Source organism: Lycium barbarum, chromosome 7 (genome assembly GCF_019175385.1).
Source record: "Lycium barbarum isolate Lr01 chromosome 7, ASM1917538v2, whole genome shotgun sequence".
Lineage (NCBI taxonomy): Eukaryota > Viridiplantae > Streptophyta > Magnoliopsida > Solanales > Solanaceae > Lycium > Lycium barbarum.
The window spans coordinates 122940474-122961304 of record NC_083343.1 but is presented as its reverse complement, the minus strand read 5'-3'; the positions used below and the strand labels follow the sequence as shown (position 1 = coordinate 122961304).

General features: G+C 41.2%; 1 protein-coding gene across 1 annotated transcript; it reads right to left on the bottom strand.

Annotated features, from left to right (window-relative positions):
* Nucleotides 1-13201: 13201 nt before the first annotated feature.
* LOC132601873 (probable calcium-binding protein CML23) lies at nucleotides 13202-19993 on the bottom strand. The gene is made up of 2 exons (XM_060314928.1): nucleotides 19706-19993; nucleotides 13202-13474 (listed from the first exon to the last, which is right to left on the bottom strand). The coding sequence occupies exons 1-2, from the start codon at nucleotides 19991-19993 to the stop codon at nucleotides 13202-13204; spliced, it is 561 nt and encodes a 186-aa protein (XP_060170911.1).
* Nucleotides 19994-20831: the final 838 nt, after the last annotated feature.

Sequence of the window (20831 nt, the reverse complement as noted above, 5' to 3'; positions counted from 1 at the left end):
GTTGAGGAAGCTCTACCGAAATGTTATATCCCACATTCTTGCGTATTTGGATAATTCGAGATAGTGGCGAAAGGTCAAGAGCAAGACTATAATTTTGATCTTGTTGGGTGCATAAGTTGTTTATGAAAATTTTGAAGTGGGAATATTAAGAAAGGTCAAGGGTATAAAGGGAAAATTGGCAATATGACTCGTGGAAATATAAGGAGGACGAAGGGCAAATTTGAAATTTGGAAAATAATTTTTCATGCATTGCAAAAAAAAAAAAAAAAGGTGGGCTTGGTAATGGGCCATGTTTGGCCATCCACTTCTTGGTGGGCTTAAGCCCACATGGAGTTTAATGAACCAAATAAAAGATGACAAAGTCATCTTATTTTTCCATAACTTCCTAGAAGTTTCAAGAAGCAAGAGCAAAAGAAAAGAAGGAGAAAGAAATCTCCAAGGCCATTTTCGGCCAAGTTCAAGACCAAAAAAAAAAATTTTTTTTTTTTTTCAAAAATCATTTCCTACCAATTCAAGGATTCCTAGCAAGGTGGAGAGTTCGTTGGAACAAGAAGATTCCATATTCTTGCAAGTTACCAATTTTAATCAAGTGAAGAATTGGAGAAAAAGGTAAGGTCTAACTCTTTTCTTATATGTTATGGATGATTTTGTGTGTTGTAGCATGTAAAAGTGGATGAAGTTCATGGAAGAGAAAAATCCATGTTGTGGCCGTGAGGTGTGATATATATATATGTGTGTAGAAATCATGTTTTAATTATTTCATTTAGTGGATAGTTGTGGTTATAAAAATACTATGTTAATAATGGAAGTTGGATGATTCTAGTGAAGTTGTAGCCATGTGTGCATGATGTTGGCTGTGAGTTGTATATCATATGTATAGTTGTGTATATTTGGTGAATTATGAAGCAATGGTGAGCAAGTTTTGATTAGTGTGTTGGTTGTTGCGTTGTGGATTCTATGTTGCTAATAAAAAGCTTAATGATCTTAGAGAAATTATGGTAGTCAGAGACTTGTGGTTGAAGTTATGTAAATTGAATATTATGTTCTTACATGTATGGAAAGCAATGATATAAGTATGATGTTGTTGGAATATATATTATAAGGGTGTTATTGTTTTATTGGAGTTGGAAGGTTGTGAAAGAAGTAGTAAATTGATTGAGTTGTTATAATGTATTTTGGATTGAATATGGAAATTGTTAGTATAGTTGTTGATGTTATGATTGATAGTTTGGCCGGGTTGAATTCCCGGGATTGTTGTTGATTGAAATTGGCCAAGTTGAACTTGGTGGGATGGAGTATTTACAGGGGAAGTGCTGCCGAAATTTCGGTAGACAAATGTTACTTTAAAATTCCAATTTCAAATGCTCTAACCAAAGTTGGTAAATGTGACCAATTTGTAGATTTTGGCGGATTTGCGACTTGAATTTGGAATAACATAAGGAGCGGAAAGAGGTATGTAAGGCTTTACTCTTCCTTCTACGGCATGTCTTAGATGTAATATGTTGGATATGAGCCTCGGGGATAACTCTACCCTCCGGAATCCGCGCCTAAAGTTTCCCCTTTTTCATTCAGTAGAATTGAATTAAAAATTATGTAAAATGTTGGAAGAACTTCCTAAACCTCTAGAACTCACATAAATAGGACCCGACTACCCTAAAACCCTCACAAGTAACGCCATGACATGTAACATGTGTAAATTTGGTACGCCGCCTCATTTGACCCGAGGTGGGCCCATGGTTCCCGAATTTTCCTTATTGTTCCGCTTAACTTACTTTGAAGCTGAATCCAAAAGAAACCTTTGATCCTTATTCCGTTATCAAATGACAAGTACTACACCCATCCCAACGAGAATACTTCTATGACGATAATGATAACGATGATGTTAGAAAAGAGAATATGCCTACGATAAGTATGACCGGAATGATTCCATGACCAAGATTTCTAAGCAAAGGATTCAATGTGAATACGAAGGTGACAAACTAGTTCTTGATCCTTATCTCTATTTCTTAGCTATGACACTATTTTCTAAGGATTTCAAAGCCTATGAATGGACGTCTATGATGCCTATGATTTCATACTACACTTTCTTCTAGTACTATTCTTCGTTGGTAGTCTCGCCTTAAGATACTCGTTCCTTCAAGGTGAGACAAAGCGATCACGGTTGTTTCATAATGCAATCAGAGGTCACCGACCTTACGTCACTCCGATGCATACATGATTTTCTTTGGGCTCTCTTGCATGCTTATATGACATATATATATATAAGACATGTATATGAACATGGGGTAGGGGAAGGGATACATGGGGATGGGAAGGGAAACATGTTTCACTGCCACCTGGTCAGCTGGCTTATCATCCCGGACGCGGGATATATATATATATTTGGGCGAGCCGATGTATTTCGGCACAATGTGGGCGAGCCGACATTGTTCGGTGCTATGATATTACATAATATACTATGATATGCTATGACATGATACAATGTGAAATAAGCTCTATTTTCTATGAATATGAAAAAGAAATGTTTTCAAAAGACAGCCAAGCATGCATGGTATCCGGCCTGAAAGGGCAGTCCTATGTACAGGTTACCTTCTTGTCTCATTATATGTCTATGACCCCATGATATTGGTAATCATAATCTATGTTCCTGTTTTTATTAATTTCCATGCCTTACATACTCGGTACACTATTCGTACTGATGTCCCTTCTTGTGGACGCTGCGTTTCATGCCGCGCAGGTCAGCAAGTAGACAGACCTGATTTCTAGGAGCTCTATCAGCGGTTATCGGCAGCGCTCCAGTTGTCCCGGAGCCTCAGTTTCATTGGTACTATTTTTGTGTATATAACTAGGCACGACAGTACTCGGCCCTTCCTATGTATATGTATACTATGTTTAGAGGCTCGCAGACAGATATGTACAGTTAGATGTTTGTACTTTTGATGGTCCCCGTCGTTATATAGGGTGCTAGTAAAGCTTATTAGCCTATGTTTATAAGTATGCTGCTAATGTTAATGTTTAGTAACAGAAAACAAAATATGGTATAGTTCATATGACCCACTCAGTAATAGAAGTGAAACGATAGGCAAGGGGTGCTCGGTACAAGTATCGGGTACTCGTCACGGCCCCTAATTGGGTCGTGACACGAAAGAACCGACACCAAAGGCTGATACAGTAAACCGCACTAAGACTTCAGATGTGGACAAAGGGACCAAATAGTAATCACAGAAAAAGGTGGCCGAGGAGGAAGATGATTTTGGTGTACCAAGATCCTTCGTACTGCCAGACGAATCCGATGTAACGAAGTCAACAATAGAAGAACTGGAACAACTTGTCCTTTTCGTCCATCTCCCGGATAGAAAGGTATACCTAGGCACGGGACTCACCCCGAAGCTCAGGAATAAGTTAATTGAATTTCATAAAGCTAATTCAGATTGTTTTGCATGGTCCCATTTAGACATGATATAAATCCCACCGGAAGTGACCACTCATTATTTGAGCTTGGATCGGAGTTTCCACCCGGTCAAACAAAAATGAAGGCCAATGTCAGAAGTCAAGCACGCATTTGTCAAAGACGAGGTAACAAAGTTATTAAAAATAGGATCCATTCGGGAGGTCAAATACCCGGACTGGTTAGCCAACGTGGTCGTCGTACCGAAGAAAGGTTACAAATTTAGAATGTGCATTGACTTCAAAGATTTAAATAAGGCGTGTCCGAAGGATTCTTTTCCTTTGCCAAACATCGATCGTATGATAGATGGGACGGCCAGACACGCCCTGCTGAGTTTTCTCGACACGTACTCCTGGTACAATCAGATCAGAATGAACTCGGAAGATCAGGAGAAAATATCTTTTATAACTCGGTATGGAACTTATTATTATAATGTAATGCCCTTCAGATTAAAAAATGCCAGAGCTACCTATCAATGCCTAGTTAACAAAATGTGCGAAGAGCAGATTGGGAAAACGATGGAAGTTTATATTGACGATATGCTGGTTATATCCATAGAAACAGAGGACCATTTAAAGCATTTGCAGGAAACCTTCGATGTCCTGCGCAAGTACAACATGAAGCTGAACCCGAAGAAATGTGCCTTCGGAGTAGGATCGGGAAAGTTTCTGGGATTCATGGTGTCAAACTGAGGAATACAAAATTAACCCGGACAAGATACAAGCCATTGAGAACATCATGGTGATCGAAGATGTCAAGGGTGTGCAGAGACTGACCGGGAGAATCGCGGCGTTAAGTAGATTCATTTCTAGATCCTCCGACAGAAGTCATCGTTTCTTCTCCTTACTCAAGAAAAAGAATGACTTCGTGTGGTCACCTGAGTGTTAACGAGCCTTAGATGAATTGAAACACCACTTGTCAAGCCCGCCCTTGTTGCACGCACTGATGGCCGATGAGCAGCTGTACCTATACTTGGCCGTATCCGAAATAGCGGTAAGCGGTGTTCTTGTCCGAGAAGAAAAAAGTACACATTTTTGGTTTATTATGTTAGTAGGACTTTAGGGGACGCCGAAAAGCATTATCCCCAACTCGAAAGGCTTGCATTAGCATTGTTGAGTGCATCTAGAAAGTTGAAACCATACTTCCAATGTCACCTCATATGTGTAATAACTACTTGCCCGTTAAGAATATAATGCACAAACCAGAGTTATCCAGTAGGTTAGCAAAATGGGTGGTGGAAATCAGCGAGTATGATATCAAGTATAGACCCCGTACATCCATAAAGTCTCAAACCTTAGCAGACTTCATGGTAGATTTCACGCCCGCAATGATACCCGAGGTTGAAAAAGAATTAGCACTAGCCTCGGGTAAAACAACTGGCGTCTTTACCCTACATATGGATGGTGCATCCAACGTAAAAGGGTCCGGACTCGGGATCGTGCTGAGAAGCCCAACCAAAGATGTTATACGACAATCTATAATAACATCCTCGAAATTGACTTACAACGAAGCTGAGTATGAGGCCTTGATTGTAGGTTTAGAGTTGGCCCGGGGACTGGGAGCTGAGGTCGTTGAAGCAAAATGCGATTCCCTCCTGGTCGTGAACCAAATTAATGGGACTTTCGAGGTAAAAGAAGATAGAATGCAAAAATATCTAGAAAAGTATCAAGTGGTCTTACACCGGTTTAAAGAGTGGGTAGTACAACATACCCTGAGAGAACAAAATACAGAGGCTGATGCTTTGGCAAACCTTGGTTCCTCGATTGAAGCCGAAGGGCTAAACTAGGGTGTAGTTGTTCAGCTGATGAGTTCGATTATTGAAAGCAATCAGGTCGAAGTCAACGCAACGAGCCTGACTTGGGATTGGCGAAATAAATACATGGATTATCTGACAGATGGAAAGCTACCCTCGGATCCGAAGGAGTCACGTGCATTACGGGCTAAAGCGGCAAGATACTGCATAGTCGACGGTAAGCTGTACCGACGTTCCTTTTATGGCCCCCTCGCCAGATGCTTAGGTCCCGGTGAAGCTGACTATGCAATACGAGAGGTGCATGAGGGAACATGCCGCAATCATTCCTGAGCAGAGTTGTTAGTACGGAAACTGATTCGGGTAGGATATTATTGGGACCATATGGAAACGGATGCGAAAAACTTCGTACGCAAATGCGACCTGTGTCAAAGACACGCCCTGATGATACATCAACCGGGTGAATTGCTTCACCTGGTACTTTCCCTATGGCCTTTCATGAAGTGGGGGATGGATATAGTCGGACCCCTACCATCGGCGCTAGGTAACACTGCCTTTATATTATTTATGACTGACTATTTTTCTAAGTGGGTTGAAGCACAAGCATTTTAAAAGATCCGAGAAAAAGAGGCCATCAAATTCATATGGGACCACATCATTTGCCGGTTCGGCATCCCGTCCGAGATCACATGTGACAATGACCGTCAATTCATAGGGGCCAAGGTAAACGATTTTCTCTCGTGTACGCACGGAGGCTCTAATCCCGATAGAAGTAGGTGAGCCCAACTTCAGATTTCAATATACCACAAAGGATACAAATGACGAAGCAATGGCTATAAAGCTAGATTTAATGGAGGAGTTGCGCGAAGCCGCCCTTGTCCGTTTGGCGGCCCAAAAACAACGAATGGGAAGATACTACAACCAAAGGACCAACCTCCAACATTTCCAAATCAGGGACTTAGTCATTCGAAAGGTGATGCTGCATACGAAGAACCCCAATGAAGGAAAACTCAGACCAAATTAGAAGGGATCGTACAAGGTCATCGAACTAACGGGTAAAGGTTCTTACCAGCTCGAGGCAATAGACGGACAACATGTGCCGAATAACTGGAACGTGGCGCACCGAAAGCAATACTATTGAGAAGGTACGAATTTAACCCTGGAAAATTGCTTAAATTTCTTAGTTTTAACCCCTGCAGGTAATGGCACAATGACCCGAGATAGTAGACTCAAATCGGAAAACACGCGTTGCACTCTTTTTCCCTTAGCCCGGCTTTGTCCCAATTTGGATTTTCCAACGAGGTTTTTAACGAGGTAACGCTGTACATCGTGTTACTTAAAAATGTTGAAGGCTAGCCACGAGCCGGGACTGGGGACTCCCCGGTAACAACGAAAGTGTTTTTTCTCCTCATACTTCGATCATAAAACACTGGGGGCTAGAGCACATGACCCCATGAGATGTGGAACCAAGGGCACCGAAGGTTTTTCATTTGTAAGGGCCAAACAACCAAACGTGTTGTGCCCGTATAGGTTATTTGTAAGGGCCAAATGACTGAATGAGTCGTGCCCGGATAGGCTATTTGTAAGGGCTAAACGACCGATTGAGTCGTGCCCGAGTAGGATGTATTGCGAAGGATAAACGATTAAATGAGTCGCGCCCTTAGGTTCCGTGTATCATTTGTGATTATGAAATGAGAAAAAAACTTCGGTTCACATTCGGTTCACATTTCCGTTTAAATATTCCAAATTTTCATTTATAAAAATTTTGGTGCATCGAGTCTACTCGCTTCTCTTAAGGCTTGAAACCAGAACAAAATCTAAAAGAATTCAAACTCGATGCAACTACAAAGGCTCCTAAACATATCGGCTAGAAATGCTTAATGCACCGATTCAGAGACGTCCGAATTTGCGAATGTAAAATAGGGCCAAGCATCTAGAGGAAATATATATATATATATATATACTGGCCAAAAATATGCCGAGACAATTTTTTACATCGGCCAAAATCTGCTGAACCATTTACAAAATTACATTGGCTTAAAATATGCCGAGCCCAAAACCATACAAAAAAAAATTAAGAACAAGTTATTTACTCCTCTCCCAAAGAGGCAAGTTCTTCAGAATTCGAGGGGTCATCCCCGGAGCTTTCATTATTGATGGCCTTGTTCATTTTGGCTTCCATCCCTTCGGCCTTGATGATCTTATCCCAATGCCCTCGAGGCCCTGTTCTTGGATCTCACGAAGGGTGTGAACCCGAGTGAACCACTTTATGTGCTCGGCTTTAAGAATGGAGCGGTTAGTGGCCGCTTGGACATCGGCAATGACCTGATCTTCAATGCAGCGATGAGCAACCAAGGACTGGTTCAGCTGAGTGGTCAGATTCCCCACAGCCTTAAACTGATCATCTGCTGCTTTTTGGGCTGTGTTTAAAGCCTCACCCTGCGCGGTGTGCTCAGCTATTAACCTGGTAAATTCGGCCTTGAGAGTGTTAAATTACTGCCTAACTTCGAAAATAGCAGCTACCCGTTCTCCAAAAACCTCGGAAGAAATCTCGGCCTCCATAACCAGCCGGTTCTTGTCCAACTGAATGATGGTATACTTATGGCCTATGGCCGCCAATTCATTTCCCGCTCGGAGGTTCTCTTCCCTAGCAATGGCGAGTTCGGTTATTGCCACCTCAAGTTTGGCAACGTCGAGATGAGCCTTAACAGCACCAATCTCGGCCTTAAGGACGGAGGCGTCCTGGGACTCCGTAAGCTTCTTTTCGGCATCTCGCAGCAGGGTCTCAAACTTGTGGGTTTCATGACCCTGAGCATCAAGTTTACCTCGGGCATCATCCAGCTGACTTCGCAGTTCAGTACACTCCCTGGAACCCCGAAGAAACCCCTCGTGTGCCAGCACCACGACTTGCATTCGAGAGCATATTAATATAGCAAATATAAATGCTAATGAAGAGGAATTCGCCAGTATATACCCAGTTACTAGCATGCATACTCTCATTCAAGAGACACAGCCATGACACGCCGTCCTTTTTTTTCACGATCCTCCTGGCACCAAAGGACGAAGGTAGCTGGCCACACCAACCGGACGGGACAAAAAGTGATTATCTTCGGGCACAGAGACAACGGTAGACCTCGTCCTCCTCGGGTAGACACTCGATGCCAGAAACATGCCTACAAGATGGGGCCGAGAACCCGATTCAGTAATGTGCATAGACCGTCTCCTACTGAGGGGAATCGACAGGTTAAAACATGGAGGATCTGCCCTAACGACATCTACCGGGGGAGCCTTACCTAATATACGCTCAAGATCCTCCCCGTGTAAGGAAGAAGTCCTGGGCAAATCCGCAGTGTCCGCAGCAGGTTCCCCACCGGACATATCATCATCGAGCGAAATGACATCACTAGAAATTTTGATCGGGCTCTTTAAGGGCTGTTGGAGGCAACATCGGATAATCCCTGAGGGAGGGTTATACGCTGCATCTCTGTGTCAGTCATAGTAGGACTGGCTGCAGATGGTGCAGTTTTATGCACTCGGACGGTGATCATGAAATCCTCATGGTCTTCCAGTGCGTCTTTCAATGTCCACAAAGGCTCACTTCGAGTCGTGGTTGGTTTCTTTCTCTTAAGGCCCTTGGAAGACGAAGGCTAGGAAGATTTGCTTCATTTCCTACTAGGAGCTACCTTGGCTACAAGCTGCTCGATGTCAGTCGAGTCGAACATTGAGCTTTCTCGGAGATGGGGGCGGAGGATCCCTCAGTTAGGTCTTGTCCCTCTTTAAACCTGCGGATGTAATGATGTTAAAAAAGAAAAGAGGTAAAACGAAGGGAAGAAGCCGAATAAAACTCACCGTGGTTTTTTACCTCCCATTTGTCCTTCGACAAATGGCCCCAGCATCACAGCTCATGGGGGTATTGCGCCATAAGGCTTTCGAGCCAGTCCTCGAGGTCGTCGATGACACGAGGGATCCATATTTTTGCTGCAAAGCGAAACGAACACATGAAAATTCAACATAAAAATGAACCGAAGAAATATTGAGCATCGAGATTGCTTACGTCTTTTGTTCCACCTCTCGGGGAAGGGACGATGGCTCGGAGGAATAATCTCTTCGGTCTTGACACGGACATACCGTACCAACCACCGCCGGTCCTTATCATCCACACTGGAAAGAATAGGATACTTTCCACGCTTTAGCAGCTTCACTATTCCCCCCGCGAAAGAAGCGGGGTGAGTAAAGCCTGATCAGATGATCAAGTGTGAATACCGTATTGACCTCGTTGGCCAAATACCGAATGCATGTAACTATACACCAAACATTCGGTTTGATTTGTTCGAGGCATAATTGGTATGTCCGGCACATATCCAGAATGACCTCGTCAATTGCTTGGTTTAGATTATACGTGAAAGGGAAGGTATACACACTTGAATATCCCTTCACGAATGTGGTCATATCCTCATTAGGGCCCGGGATCACGATCTCCGAAGGGCCATACCGCCCCTCGCCGGCAGGTAGTGGTGTCGGATTTACGTCCCAAACGCAGTCAGCTCGAACTTATGGTAGAAGTGCCTCGGTGATAGCCGAAGGATAACATCTGATGTCATAACCTCAGTCCTCGTTGTCTCCCCTTGGGGGACTTTTCGAAGCAAATTCTGAATCGAAGTTAAATGCCGATGGAATTACGTCATGTTTCCGGGGTTTATAGGGGATTGCTTCGGTATCTGCACCGGCAGCGGCACTGGTGGCACGAGGGGAATCGAACGGGGTGTTTTCTCATGATGATGAACGCATAGAACCCGAGGCCATGTTTTGAAGTATGGGTGTTGCACCAAATGGATAAAGGGACGTGAAATAGGTGAAGAACAAACAAGAAATATATGAAGATCAGAAGGCGGTTTTTGAAGCTTTTCTGAAGAACTGGACAAAAACTAGAACTTGTTCTTGAGATTTGGAGGTCGAATAGGTGAATATTGAAGAAATTCGAGTTTAGAAAGGGGATCAAAGTTCAGAAGGAGAAAAATGGGTGAAAGAGAAGTGAGCCAAGTATATATATAGTGGGAGCGAAAACGCTTCCCATTCGTCATCTTCCACACGACCAGTCGCGGGTCGACACGTGCTGCGAAGCGACCAATCGAGAACCGACGCGTCCTTCGTGTCAGTGAAGTGACATGATGCGACGTTTAGGTTTCCCGCGCATTCCCGATGAATCGCATTTAAGTCTAGCCTATCCGAAAAGAAGAATTAAGTTCGGAAATGAAAAAATCAAGCCACAAATCAATTTAAAAAGACGGTTCCATTAAACATCCGAATAGGAAAATTGACATCGGTCCGAAAGACCTACAAAGGAAATCAACAAATCTACGTCGGTTTGAACGATCGTACAAAACTAGAACTATCAGTCGAAATGACCTAACAAAACAAAATCTTAAAATCCCGAGCTCTATGTCTCATCAATCTTGGGTTGATCGTTGTTCCCTGATAAAGCCGCTTTAAGCCGATCATTCTCTGTTCAAAGTCGGGTGATCTCCTCAAGAAAATTCTCTGGTGTTCAGAGCTGGAGGAGCATCAGTCGTGGTCGCAGCAACCTCTTCGGCATCATCATCGATCTCCATGATCGGTGACGGACCTTCCCTGGAGGATCCCCTTTGGGAAATCTGGTAAAAGTTAACCCTAGCAGCAATTCCCGAACTACTCGTTGATGCCTCCGGTGTGGACCTCCTCTTCGGCACCCTAGCCGAACCAGTTGCACTTCCTTCGGTTGTGTCCTCGGATCTTACTTGAGCGGCCCTTGCTTTCGAAGCTTTCTTCACAGGTATATATATATATATATATATATATATATATGTGTGTGTGTGTGTGTGTGTGTGTGTGTGTGTGTGTGTGTGTGTGTGTGTGTGTGTGTGTGTGATGGTAGCAAAGAATTGATATTTACCATAGTTCTTGCCCTTCCATCCAATTGGGCCCAAATCTCTCCAGCCTACGTGTTCAGCAGCACCCAGCACGGCGGTTAACCACTCGAATATCCCTAGTAAGAGCTCGAGTTCAAAAGCAATTGGTTCGGGATTCTACTCCTCCGGTAACGGATCAGGGTTGGCACGTTGCAATTAGGCCGTTCTCATGACGATGAAGCGATGCAACCTTCCCGGATAATAGTCATCCTCGGTGTCGATCAGGCCTCGAGGGCCCCATAGGATCAGATGTATAATGCCCTCATGAATGACCCGGGGTATGTAAATATGGATTAAGTGGTCCAAGGTAAATGGGACTCCGACCATATCGGCTAGAAACTGAATGCAATAAACAAGTCGCCATACTTGAGGAGCAATTTGTCCCATGCAAATCCGATAACGTTGGCACACATCTTCGACCACTTGAAGAACCAGAAGCATAAACCCGATGGTAAATGGTAAGTATACACGAGAGAATGACCTGGGATATGGTGATCAATCCGCACCCCCTCCCTGACAGGAAAAATATCAACACCGCTGCCTAAGTCACACTCTTTCCGAACCCTAGGGATTGTGTCCTCAGTGACAAAGGATGAAAAGTTCCTCACATGGTCGTAGTGATGGCCAACCTTGCAATCATCCTCAAAATTGAACCCAGCTGGAGAAATTTCAGCCGCTTGAAGCTCGAGGTTTGTTATGACAGGAGGTTCGGGAGTTAGTGGTAAAGGTTCAGTGGGAGATATTGTAGGAGAATTCAGGGAATGAGCAGCGTCGGTTAACAATAGTGGGGGAGAAGACATCTTAAGTATAGCAAGAACAAGATTTTCAGAATATGTGAAAAAGTGATGTTAAGCATGGCTTTATATAATTAGGGGGTTGAAGTTGGAGAGACTTCTAGTAACGGTAGAATACAGAAGGCCAAAGGATTCTGGCGAAATACACGTTACTAAAACATGAAACGGCGCAACATTTATTATGTTCGGACTCATGACAGGCGGTTATTTGATCGTAATGAATTATTGTTGTTGGAGAACGAGGTCTCTTCAATCCATTTCCCGTTTCCATTTCTTTACTTCGGAAAATGGAGGGACTATCTGTGTACGGTGAGAACTTGGGAAAAGTTCTCTCCGTTTCAGTAAAGGTCCGTTCAGTAACGGTTCGTGAAAGAGAACCTTAGATGTGTCCGGGTTAGTTAGTCCATGAAGTTGCGCCCGAGGTATGCTCGAGGGGATAGGTCCAAATCAACGGAAGGTTATCTTCCACTGATTCACCGCCGAGGATCACACCATCAATGGATGTGTTCGACAATATCGGAACCATTTCACCCACGTGGGGGTTCGTCTCTCCTAGTTTTAGTAGGGCACTAACACTATATAAACGCATGTATCAGCCCCATTAGAGGGCATCACAATCTTTATATCAGATATATTTCACTTGCTAAGAGAAAGGCTCATCTTCGTTTTAAGCCAGTTTCCTATTAAGTTTAATCTTCGTCCAAGCTTGTTATCATCACGCTGTTGTTCGTTTTAACGGTCCGAGGAAGGAATTACTCCTAGTCGGACCCATTAATTAGGCACAGTCCGAACAAGGAGCTTCTCCCTATCGGACCCACCGTTCCATACTGGGGCTCATTTATTTTACGTACGCTCATCCTTTACTGTTGCTCGTTAATTTTGCATTTGTTAATAAGTTTAGTTACATATTCTTTAAACCACGTACAAATTCAATTGTTGCTCTCTGAGGGTAAACAATATTGTATAAGCCCAATACATTCTAAAGAACCTTTTTTTCCTTTCTTTTGAACTCTTTTGACATCGAAACCTCCATGCAATTGTAAGAGCAAATGAAAACCATAAACCATAAATTAGTACTAATAAAATTAAATATGAATGTTAGGCATAGATCAGGGATTGAGTTGTACATGTGTAGTAGTTCCAACTCAATTTAGTACTATTAACAAACTCGCCCATCCCAAAGAAAGAAAAAAACTAGTATGATATAATTCTAACACCTAAATTCCTCTGTGCAAATTCAACAAGATTGTTGAATTCATTCTCATCAATATCCATCACCATTAGTATCTGCAGCTTTTATGCCTCGTCTGCCCTTTAGCCTACTGAACCAACTGCCACCATTTGCCCTTACAGCCTCTTGAAGAAGTTCTTTGCTTATTTTCCAATCATTATTTGTAGCAAATCTCTTTAGCCCTTTCTTGAATTCTTGCAAACTCATTTCAAGTTTCCCATCACTTGCAACACTTCTTCTATAAGTATATTCTTCAACCCCATTTCTTATGGAATTAATGAGAATGTTTTCCTTACTGTTAAACATCTTCAGGAGAAGGTCTAATTTATAGTAGTATGCTAGTAGTATTAAAATTAGCGGACATAAAACCGAAAGCTATGTATATTCCTTCGAATAAGAATCAACAATTAATTATGGTCGCAAAACGTGTAAAGGCAAGACGAAAAAGCCATCTTTAACTTCAAAATTAAACGGCGGTTCTTTAATCGGATCTAACAAATTGTCTGTTAAAGACTAAACAATTGTGCAATCACATACGATTCCATTATCTAACTTTTTTTCCTATTACCAAATTAAATCAACCCCATTATCTAGCTGGTATAATATCCTTTGCATGGTTGCTTTAGTTTAATTTACCAAGAATTGTTATACAACTACGGGTGGACGTACATAATATATGCATCTTAGAATAGCTACTGTCTCTTTTAGATTGATTAGTAATGAGAGGAACTAAAGCAGTCACGGCAGAAATGCAATAAATAAATAAAGTTGTGTTCTTTCGATCAATTAAGTTTTAGACTAGGCTAAAACGGATAAACATTTCATTTTAAACATGATACCAGATCAGATAGAGGTTCGTGTTCATCAGTTAGCTTATAGCCATCCTTTTTTAAAATTTTCACGTGTTTAACTTCCTTTATATAAGAAAAAAAAATCACATACTTAACTGTAGGAAATCAATCCGTAATCTGTCCGTACGGTTGGACTGCTGGGCAGTGGGGGGACGGGCTGCTGGGCAATCACGGGTGGAGCAGTGGGGGGGGGGGGGGGGGGGGAGGGGCTGCTGGGCAGTGGGGGGATCGGGCTGGACCGAGGGAACGACGGGAGGAGTGGGCTACGACATAAAATGCAGGGTGAATGGAGAAATCCCATGGTCCAAAAAATCATAAGAGGTTGGGGTTGGTGAGTGCAACTTTGAGAAGGGAAATTGAGTTTCCTCAAAGATGACATGCCTTGATATGATGATTTTGTTGGTGGATAAATCATAACATTTATAGCCTTTATGATTCAACGGATAGCCCAAAAATACACACGGGGTGGATCTTGCTTGTAACTTATGAATAGTTGTAGATGGGAAAAGTGGATAGCATAGACACCCAAAAACCTGGAGATGAGAATAGGAGGGGGTTCGTTGGTAGAGAACTTGCGTTGGTGATTTATACCCAAGGACCTTGGTGGGAAGTACATTAAGGAGGTATGTGGCCATTTGGAGAGCATGATGCCAAAAGGAGGGGAGTATGGAGGAGTGGACAAGAAGAGTGCGCACTATGTTGTTAATGGATTTAATGTTTCTTTCCGCTTTGCCGTTTTGAGGAGAGGTATGGGGGCAAGAAAATCTGAAATTTAAACCATTGGAGGCGCAAAAAGATTGAAAATGCCCATTGGCGAACTCCCGCCCATTATCACATTGAATGTTTTTTATATCTCTTTCGAATTGAGTCCGTATTAATGCCTTAAAAGATAGAAAAGTAGAATAAACTTGGGACTTGTTAGAGATTGGAAAAGTCCAAAGAAAATTACTATAATCATCAAGAAAGAAAACATAATAGCGGTGCCCATTAGAACTCAAAACAGGAGATGTCCATAAATCACTATGAATGATATCATATGACATAGTAGTAAATGACAATGAATCATAAAATGGCAATTTAACATGTTTCCCCAAAGGACAAGAGGTACAAAAAGAAGTTTGGGCCCTATTACATTCAATTAAGGCATTACTACGAAGAGAACTAAGGATAGCATTTCTCGGATGGCCAAGTCGGGAATGCCACAAGCTAGGTGATGCGGCAATGAAGGTTGATGGTGGAGTGGTCCGTTTTGTGGCAGTGATGGGATACAATTCCCCGGTGCTCTCACATCTCATTAGGCGGCTCCCCGTCGGTAAATCCTTCACAGAAAACCCAAGAGGATCAAACTCAACAGAAACATTATTGTCCTTAGTGAATTTACCTTAGTGAATTTACGTACGAAAATAAGGTTTTTGATGAGTTTTGGAGCATGCAAGACATTTTGGAGACGTAATTGGGGATTAGGTGGGGGTAGGGATGTATGACCATAGCCTCGAATTGGAATAGTTCTACCATTACCAACAATGATTCCAGAATTATTGCTCAAATTAAAATAAGACGTGAGAGTACCTGAGTTGGCAGTCATGTGGGAAGTCGCTCCGGTGTCCATGTACCAATTATCATCCGGTTGATGCATGGACAGAGTGTGCATGGCTGCTTCCACATCTGTTGGAATGTACCCAGAATAGGTCGGACCATGCATGGAATAGGCCTGCTGAGGTCGTGGACCCGCACCGAGAATGCCGCTGCTGGGCCGCGGTGTGGTGGGACGCTGCTGCCACGGCCTTGTCGGATATGGGCAGGGGGGCAGTGGCCATTGCTGAGGTGGCCAGGCAGGCCAGTAGTAGCCCCCTGCCGGTGGCTGTCCCGTCGGCCACTGGCCGTGGCTGGTCTGTCCGCCGCCGCTGCAGCCGGATTTCTCGCGGTTGTTGTTGTTGTTGTTATTCCCCTTTCCCTTGTTCCTGTTGGAATTCCCGCCACGATTATTATCACGACGGTTAGTTGAATTATTGGTGTCGCCAGGTGGCGGGGAGGGAGTATCATTATCAACAAGTAGAGCCGTGGGACTAGAATCGCGGGCATGTTCCTTGGCTGCGACGTCTTCGAGCTTGAGTCTGGAGCACACTTCAGTGAAAGAGGGCAGCACATCCTTCTGCTGAATGGTGGTGACTAAGTGTGCATATGTCTCCGGTAAGCCCGCAAGGAGGCGCAAGACCATACATTGGTCGGACATCGGCGACCCCACGTTAGCAAGCTGATCCGCGAGTGACTTTAGCCTATTATAATAGGCCATAACCGAGCCGAAGTTAGCCATTTTTGTGGTGGTGAATTCAGTTTCAAGGTACGCTGCCCTTGAGTGCTTGTTATCTTGGAAAAGTTGAGCAACTCGATTCCAAGCCTTCTCCGCAACATCATCCGCCACGAGAATAGAGGTAAAAATTTCATGGGATACAGTGGTGTATATCCATTGAAGGACCACCGCATCTAGCCGTTTCCAGAGCGGAAGATTAGCCGCCTTCGCTGCGTTGTACGCGGTGAGTTCAGTGGTGTCAGTTGGTGGTATGATGTGCTCAAGTACGGAGTGGACGCGGGCTAGAACTTTGAATAGTGTCGCCCATTTGTGATAATGGTCGGTTTTCATGTCTAGAGTGATTGGTATTAACAATTTCACATTCGTGACAGTTAAAGCAGAATGGAAATTTTTGTTGTCAGCCATTGAAGAGAGAAGAGGGATGAGGAGGGGGGGGGGGGGGGGGGGGCGACGGCTAGGGTTAGGAGAGAGGGAAGTGGACGGCTAGGGTTTAGGATGCTAGGGTTTTTAGGAGAAACCTAGTCTGATACCATGTAGGAAATCAATCCGTAATATGTATTGATGTCTGAAAGTCATTATATACAAAGTAGGTATTTACCTATCAGCATAATACTAGGCTAAATTATAGGACCTAATTACTATACATAAGGAAGAGATCATGCCTAATATATTTACAATATTTACGTAGACTATTTAGTCTATCATTAACCCATAAAAGAAAATCAAGCCCATGCGTGAGGCAATATGTTGAAAATATAATTCACAATCTAAATTTTTAGATTAGAGATTGTGATACGATAATCTTCATTTCTGTAGCTGCAGCTGCCTGGATATATCCTGAATGTTGTCCTGACTAAAAGTACTTTTTTGTTTAGGTTAATTAATTCATAGAGAAGTGACACTTGTCATTGTTTTCTTTTAGAAAAGTGCATGCATGCAATCCATTGTTGGTCCCAAAAACGTGTAAAACGAGAAGAAATCCATCAGAGGTCTTCTTTTTCAACAAAAACAGCAGTTCTGAATCTGATCTAATAAAAAATTTGCTTGCTTAAAGACTCAGAAATAATTGTAGACATATACTCTCATTATTGAACAGACACTTGTAATACTATCCTTCAATTTCAAGAAAAACAGCTAGCAATCTCACTCTTTAAGATCAATTACTAATATTGAGTAATTATAGAATAATAAAGTAATCAGCAGTTCCTGCGGCTGCGGCTGCCTGGATAGGGGGGATCTTAACTTTACCATTTTGCTAGGTTAAATAAATAGCTCCGAACTAACGGTTGAGAATATAATTAAATAAATTAATGAGAGTATGCTTTCTCTAGGATTTAAGCATTTAGATGAGAGGGTCACACACTTTAATATGATATCAGCGCAGACAAAGGTCTTGGATTTAAGTCTCATTGTCACTCGTTATCAGAAAGAATTTTCACATGCTTAACCCAGTAAAAATAAAATCACGCCCGACACGTGAAGAACGTGTTAATAATATAATTAAGTAAATAAAAGTATGCTTTCTTTATTTTTTTTTTCTTCTCGAGAAGTGCATAAATGACATGACATGTTTATTAGGATCACAAGATTACAAGGATATCTCTGGTTTTTTTTTTAATCAGGAATTATAAGGATATCTCTGGTATATGTTATATTTCCTTAATCCTAATTTATGTGACGGTGTTTGATTGGACACGGAGTTTAAAAAAAAAAATAACTCGTTGACACCTGTGATCTAAAACAAATTATAGACATTGTGTAACTATAAATCATCTCATCTAGGTAAAATAATGAGATATTTAAAATTAAATTGTTTATTAACAAGGAAGTAGAACATTCTCTTTTTATGTACTAAAAAGGAAAGTATGCCGGATAATTAGAATGTAGGGAGTACATAGTACATATCTTTACTTTAAGATTATAAAATTCAAAATCTATTTTATATTCTTAAACTCCATTTCCAGTTAAATTAAGACACATAGAATAAACGGAGGGAGCCTGTCGTAAGCTTTTTAAGGTTTATTAAAATGATGAGAAAACCTCAGAAATAAATGATCGCATCTCATGAATGATGATCAAATTCCAAGCACTCGATTAATTAAGAAGTAATATACGGATAAGAGTTATTTAGTAGTAAATGTAAGTATTTCTGTAACCACATAGTGTTAGGCATCACCATTGACCAAGACATATACATAGAGTGAGAATTAAGGGGATCTCGCACATTAATTATATATTGTTATATAATTCTAATACTAAATTTCTCTGTGCGAATTCAACAAGGTTTTTGAATTCCTTCTCATCAAGTAAATACATTTCCATTAGCATCTGCAACTTTTTATTCCATAGCTTCATTTTAATCTGCTGAACCAACCACCACCATTTGCCCTTATAGCCTCTGGAAGTTCTTCTTTACTTATCTTCCCATCCTTATCCAAATCAAATCTCTTTAGCTATCTCTTGAATTCTTGTAAACTCAGTTCAATTTTTCCATCACTTGAAATATTTCTTCTATAAGTATTCTTCAATGCCATATTTTTGGTTAGTGACAAGTTGAATGGCTTGTCCCCTATTAATTGGAAATTGGAATACTATTTGGTTTGGCAGAAATGTCTACATAACGTACTCTAATTTATAGTACTTATGCTCCTGTTATAATCTTCTTGGAAAGTTCTAATAATAGCATTTTTTGTGAATACAGAACTGTGTGGTTGAAACAAGAATCAGCCGTTGTGGTCCCAAAATGTGCAACACGAACAGTAAGTTATAGTGATCCCTCAGGATGATCAGTAATTAATTCTGGCGACCCAACGGTCTATCAGGATTGTAACAAGGTAAGTTATGCCCATAAATATGAAACTAAATCAATTAGGATTTGTGAGCAAATTCTCACAATCTGTCAGGATTTGTGACAAGGTAAATTCTGTCCATCACTTTGAAACTAAATCCATTAGGATCTGTGAGACTGTGACCAAACTCTGACAATCTGTCAAGATGTAGTCACAAATCCAGGCGATCAATTAGAGTTTGTCATAAGACAAGTTTCGCCCATCAGAAATCCTGATAATTCGGCAAGATTCTACTACTTAATGGTGCTTAACTTAACCACCGGCAAAAATTAATTTGAAAATAATCTTCCCATTGAGAGTAACCTTACCATCAATTGAGCTTTATAGCAACCCACCGAACCATTAGAGCTATCTTGATATGAAAAACCCACTTACTAATGATGGAACTGCAAGAGAAAATGAAAACTACATATAGACTAGAACAAATATATGTATGGCATTTAGGTACAGAGAGATGAATATTTTGAGTTGTCCGTTAGTAGTAGCAACTCAATTCGAAAGAATATTACACTAATTAATATGATACAATTCTTACACCTAAATTCCTCTGTGCAAACTCAACAAGATTGTTGAATTCATTCTCATCAATATATCCATTACCATTAGTATCTGCAGCTTTTATGCCACGACTCCCCTTTAGCCTACTGAACCAACCGCCACCATTTGCTCTTATAACCTCTCGTAATTCTTCTTTACTAATTTTCCCATCATTGTTTGTATCAAATCTCTTTAGCCACTTCTTGAATTCTTGCAAGGTCATCTCTAATTTCCCATCACTTGCAACGTTTCTTCTATAAGTATTCTTCAATGCCATTTCTGATTGAGGATGACAAGTTAATTATATGAGAATGTTTGCTTTATTGTTAAACATGTTCAAGAGACGATCTAATTTATAGTACTAGTAGCTAGTGGTTATAAAATTAATAAAACCGAAAGCTATGTACTACATTCGAATAAGAATAATCAACAATTAAGTATGGTCGCAAAACGTGTAAAGGCGAACGAAAAGCCACCTTTTGGCTTCAAATTAAACGGCGGTTCTGATCGGATCTAAGCATTTGTCTGTTAAAGACTAAACAATCTCACACATACATACTTCCATTATCTAGTATAATGCTACATCCTTTGCATGGTTGCTTTAGTTTAATTTACCAAGAATTGTTATAGAACGATGGGTGGACGACAATTATACATCTAAAAATAGTAAACTATCTCTTTTTGATTGATTAATAACGAGAGGAACTAAAGCAATCATGGTTTAAAATATGATTAACGAAATAAATGTGTTGTTTTTTATATCGATTTAAACTTTTGAATGAAATGATATATAATTCAACTTCTTTTTAAATTATGGCCCTTGAGATGATATATAATTCAACTTCTTTTTAAATTATGGCCCTACCAGATGGGAGTATCCTATATTTCAATATTGTGTCACAGCAAACAGAAGTAATGGTTTCAAGTCTAATCGTCACACCCTTTATTATATTAAAATAATGCAGTTGCTTGACTCATAAAAACAAATCAATCTTGCGCGTATAAGAAAGCGTGTTTGAAATATAATTAAATAAAGTGTTTTTTTTTAATAATTTAAATTTGTAGATGAGATGATTATATTCAATAATGAGATTATGTTGCTGCACCTGCTTGGA

Excerpts from the sequence above, each read along its gene's own strand:
- LOC132601873 (XM_060314928.1), bottom strand. The coding sequence starts at position 19,993 with ATGGCATTGAAGAATACTTATAGAAGAAACGTTGCAAGTGATGGGAAA. Across the intron at positions 13,475-19,705 it reads GGAATTTAGGTGTAAGAATT|ATGTTTAACAGTAAGGAAAA; the intron begins GTATCATATTAA and ends CTTCTCCTGAAG.